This window comes from Procambarus clarkii, chromosome 14, assembly GCF_040958095.1.
Source record: "Procambarus clarkii isolate CNS0578487 chromosome 14, FALCON_Pclarkii_2.0, whole genome shotgun sequence".
Taxonomy (NCBI): Eukaryota; Metazoa; Arthropoda; class Malacostraca; order Decapoda; family Cambaridae; genus Procambarus; species Procambarus clarkii.
Genome location: NC_091163.1, coordinates 9,660,210 through 9,665,076, shown reverse-complemented (window position 1 = coordinate 9,665,076; position 4,867 = coordinate 9,660,210). Strand labels below are relative to the sequence as shown.

The 4,867-nt window shown below is 36.3% G+C and overlaps 1 protein-coding gene across 2 annotated transcripts in view; it reads left to right on the top strand.

Annotated features, from left to right (window-relative positions):
- Window positions 1-223: 223 nt before the first annotated feature.
- LOC123771248 (major facilitator superfamily domain-containing protein 8) overlaps window positions 224-4,867 on the top strand; it is a 14,696-nt gene continuing 10,052 nt past the window's right edge. The window contains exons 1-3 of one of the 2 annotated variants that reach the window (XM_045763709.2): window positions 224-636; window positions 3,116-3,317; window positions 4,647-4,867. The exon at window positions 4,647-4,867 is cut by the window's right edge and continues 21 nt beyond it. In XM_045763709.2, the coding sequence (XP_045619665.1) occupies window positions 4,761-4,867 (107 nt within the window). In that variant the 5' untranslated portion in view covers window positions 224-636; window positions 3,116-3,317; window positions 4,647-4,760. Of the gene's footprint in view, window positions 637-3,115; window positions 3,326-4,646 lie in introns of both variants that reach the window. The other variant, XM_045763700.2, reaches the window with a different exon arrangement.

The window sequence follows — 4,867 nt, the reverse complement described above, 5'->3', positions numbered from 1 at the left end:
AGGCTTGTGGTGTGAGACGCATGCCAGATGCTCATATTGGTGTTGTTAATGGGTAGTTCGCCCCACGTGGCAAGCTGCTACGGCTCTGAGGCGAGCAATGTTGCAGCATCTGGGCACAGTGCAGCTGCTTTGTTTACAACGTTGGCAGTTGTTTCTAATTGCAAACTACTAACCAGAAATACGAATGGCAACACTAGTTACGATAATGCTCTGATAAGGGAGACCTCAGACTCTCAGTCCGTCACTGTCACTTCATCACCAGGACCTGTACTGGGCACTGCTCCATCAAGGCCTGTACTGGGCACTGCTCCATCAAGGCCTGTACTGGGCACTGCTCCATCAAGGCCTGTACTGGGCACTGCTCCATCAAGGCCTGTACTGAGCACTGTTCCATCAAGGCCTGCACTGAGCACTGTTCCATCAAGGCCTGCATTGAGCACTGTTCCATCAAGGCCTGCACTGGGCACTTTTCCATCAAGGCCTGCACTGAGCACTGCTCTACCAAGGCCTGCACTGAGAACTGCTCCACCAAGACCTATACTGAGCACTGCTTCACAAGGGCCTGTACTGAGCACTGCTTCACCAAGACCAACTTTGAATGGTTGTTGGCCACCATCTAAACACCATACATAACAGGTGAACATGAATGACTTACGTAATTAGGTTAGGTTAGGTTAGGTAGGTTAGGTTAGGTTGGTTAGGTTAGGTTAAGTTGGTTAGGTTAGCTTGGTTAGGTTAGGTTAGGTTGGCTAGGTTAGGTTAAGTTGGTTAGGTTAGGTAGGTTAGGTTTGGTTAGACTTGATCACATTTTTATGTTAGTTTTAACTCGAATTACAAAAATTTAAATCAAATATAATATAATAAATTTTATTAGATTTTTTCCCAGAAGAATTGCAGAACATTTTTTTTTTTAGAATATATATAATTTCAGGAAAACTCGTCTTGTTTTCGACACGAATGAAAAATTAAACTAGAAATGACTTGTGTGCTTTCGTGTTAATGAACACATTATCAAAAATTCGATCACTGAAATAAAATGCTTGAATATATAAGCAGGAAAATCTTGTGTAAGGTGTATAAAAATATGTCTTTGAAAATATTGGTTCATAAACGTAAAAAAGGGTAAAAAAAAAGACCTTTTGCAGAGGTAACTGCAAAAGGCCTAATGGCTATACATGTGAGATTCTGGAAGCGCTATCATAATAATATATATATATATATATATATATATATATATATATATATAAATTCCTAGAAGCCATAATGGGATATCTGTGTATTATTCATTTTACAAAGATCGTTTCTTAATTGATCAAAATTGTCCAAACTATTACCAATATTCATATTGTATGGTTTTGTAATTTGCATTAAAGTAGATTTAATAATGTTTCTATTAAAAATTGTTGTACAATTGGTTATTAAAAACTGCCTCACCCAATCAATTTGATGAAGATTTTCTGACAAATAAATAAATAGAACATTAGCTATTTGACCATTTCTTATATATATATATATATATATATATATATATATATATATATATATATATATATATATATATATATATATATATATATATATATATATATATATATGCGGAAAAAACACAAAGAAATGGGAAAGAGAGATGAACGTTTCAGCCTGTTAAAGCCTTAGTCAACACCAGACTAAGAGGCCGAAACGTTTTTCGGTTTAACTGATTAAAATAATTTTTAACCTTGATTGTTAATTTATTTACCAAACCACACACTAGAAAGTGAAGGGACGGCGACGTTTCAGTCAGTCCTGGACCATTCTCAAGTCGATTGTGAATTTGTGAGAATTCCATTCTCACAAATCGACTTGAGAATGACCCAAGACGGACCGAAACGTCGTCGTCCCTTCACTTTCTAGTGTGTGCTTTTGGTCAACAACAGATCTGCCTGTCATAGTTCGCCGGCAGTTTTCGCTTCGTTCACCACAAGATAAATGAGATGTATCTGCCCGAAACGCTTTGTGTAATAGTGGCTTTAGGCATTGTATGTACTAGCTCTATCTATAAATCCATCAACTTTTGTATCTTACCTTGTATGTAGGTACCTTACCTGAATACAAATTTATTATTATTATTATTATTATTATTATTATTATTATTATTATTTTTGATCAGTAAAAGTATTCGTTAATTAATGGCGTAACTCTTTAGCATGAGAGGAGCCGCTGCTGATCTTTAATATTCAACAGTCTAATGATGAACAGAAGAATTTCGTCATAACTGCTGGTAATAATGAATAAGGTGATTGTAGATAAGATACCGTCAAGGCTCCGTCACTTGCGTTTATAATCGGCGGTGCGTATCAAGCTTCTCCGATATCTACACCTACTGTAGTGTATCTACAGTATCTACATCTACTATCTGCCGTGTTGAGCTTGTGGTTGCCTCTCCACTCACAGAATCAATCATTCACGATCCCTTAACAGCATATAACTGCCTCATTAGAACGATTTTAGGAACATTGTTTCAGCGGGTAAACATGTCAAGAGCTCCGTCAAGGATTTGAGGTCAAGGTTTATCGAAACCACAAGTGGTCAAGGAGCTGTCAAGTAGAGGTTCCAACCCCCTCAGTCAGGCAATTCAGAAGGAGAAATACCGTTGTTAAAAATTAAACCAGTGTTAAAGACTTATCACTTGCTTAACTAAATGAACTACTAAGGTCAGTTCCTGAAGCCATTATTATCTACCTCTGTAACCTTTCCACCACCGTCCAATGGATGGGTATGGGGGGTGAATAATAAAAAGATGAATGAATATATGAATGACCCCTGAATAACAATTTACCAGCTCAGACTAAGCTGTCAAATGCTTTAATCAGTTAGTATTATCTATCTTTTGTTCGCCATTATCTATCTTTTGTTCTTAATTTTCATGTTATCTGACTGGGAGTACCTTTCTTCCCATTTTGGCTTGCCTATTAAACATACATTTTATACGTAGGACTTCCTATTTCATGAACAAATCCTCGTCACGGCCCTTGTGGATTTGTTCATTTGATGCATCACGTTAGTGTGATCTCTGTGTGTTCCTATTTCATCTTGTCAATTTCAGTCCTTATATAAAAAATTATATTTTAAATAGGGCCTGAGAGGAAGTCATATTCATCGCTGTAACTGGCACAGACGAACCAGTCTACCACTGACTATCTACTGTATTATCAACTATCTACTCGTTATCTACTCCGACACATGCTGGCAGCCGATAATCTTCATTTAATGACATCATCTACAAGGAGGCACTGCATGCGGTAGCCTGAGGAAGCTCTACTCCGCTTACACCTAATGTGAGAAGGTATTTGTCTGTTTTAAAATCTTTTATTTTTAATGATTGAAATGGGGTACAACGTGGTAAAAGGCCCAATAACTCGCTGTGTGAAATACGATGAAGGATATTTAACTAATTTGGAGCCTTATCCATATCTGATCTCCAACAACATGACCTTCAATCACTTGACTTTGCATTATCAGTCCGAAAACCACAATACAATTTCACAGTTTCGTTTTTTTTTATTAAGAAAAGTTAACCCTGAAACTATATAAATGTTTCGAATCAGTAGGAAGAAAACAATTATATTTTTATGGATTTTTTTTGGCCGTAATTCCGACTTTAATATATAATACGGAGACTACAGTAATGTCAATAAATATATATTGTTTGGATAAACGTGGATTAGACAGGAATCCTCTGGGTTTATTGATGGTTTAATCGTGTTTGTAAAACGTGATTATGGGATTTTAAATAATTTTTAACCTTGATTATTAATTATTTACTAATATTTCTACCTTTCACACTGGCAATATTCTCAGGATATTATTTTTTTGGGGGGACGAACATACTAACATTATAGCAGCTTAATACACTCGGTGATTTGCCCAGCGAGACGTTATGTAATGACCCTACACTCAATACACATGGGTAATTGAAAGCTAAATTATAAATACATATCTAATATGTATAATGATGGTGTCAGACCACGGAGGAAGAATTGAAACAGGAATTTCCTTAAGTACTTTCGTATATTAATATATCTTCAGAAGGAATTCATTCCTTCTAATCCTATTCCTAATTCCTAAATTCGAATCCTAATTAAATCCTATTCCTTCTGAAGATGTATTAATATACGAAAGTACTTAAGGAAATTCCTGCTTCAATTCTTCCTCCGTGGTCTGACACTGTCACATTTTTCATCACGTGTTAATTTTCGTGATTTACACACATGTATAATGATGTATGAAATAAAATGATGAAGTTGCAATTGTGCTCAAACGAGTTTGTTTACACACATGGACAGGAGAAGCACAATGACCTTGCCAGAGCTTGCCTAACCACTCCCTGAAGTACACACACATAATAGGATATTTGTTAATTATTATTAACTCCTGTTAATTATGACTAATTATTCCAGCTACCTGTTACCCTTAACCGAAATTTAGGAACTCTTGGATTAAAATAACAGGCGACAGTGTATGTAATTTTTTTTATGCAACATCTTGGATACAAAAATTATCCTTACAGATGTTTTGAATCCAAATATTGCTTCTCTAATATTGTGTTTGAGACATAATTTCTCAATTTAAGAAATGTATAATATTTCTCCTGTTCATTGTTGCAGAAGCCGTAAGTACACCATTTTGGAGATGTTTACTGCCAAAACAGTTGTGTACACATTGAAGCTTAATCTCCACTGAGCATCACTGAGATAACAGCATCTGGATCCTCCTACAAGATGGGCGGGATGCTGGGCAAACAAGGATCTCTGGTAATTGACCACAGTATGGACGAGGTTCAGCTCCACAACATGGGCAGAGGATCCCTCAAGCGTGGTTCCGTTTC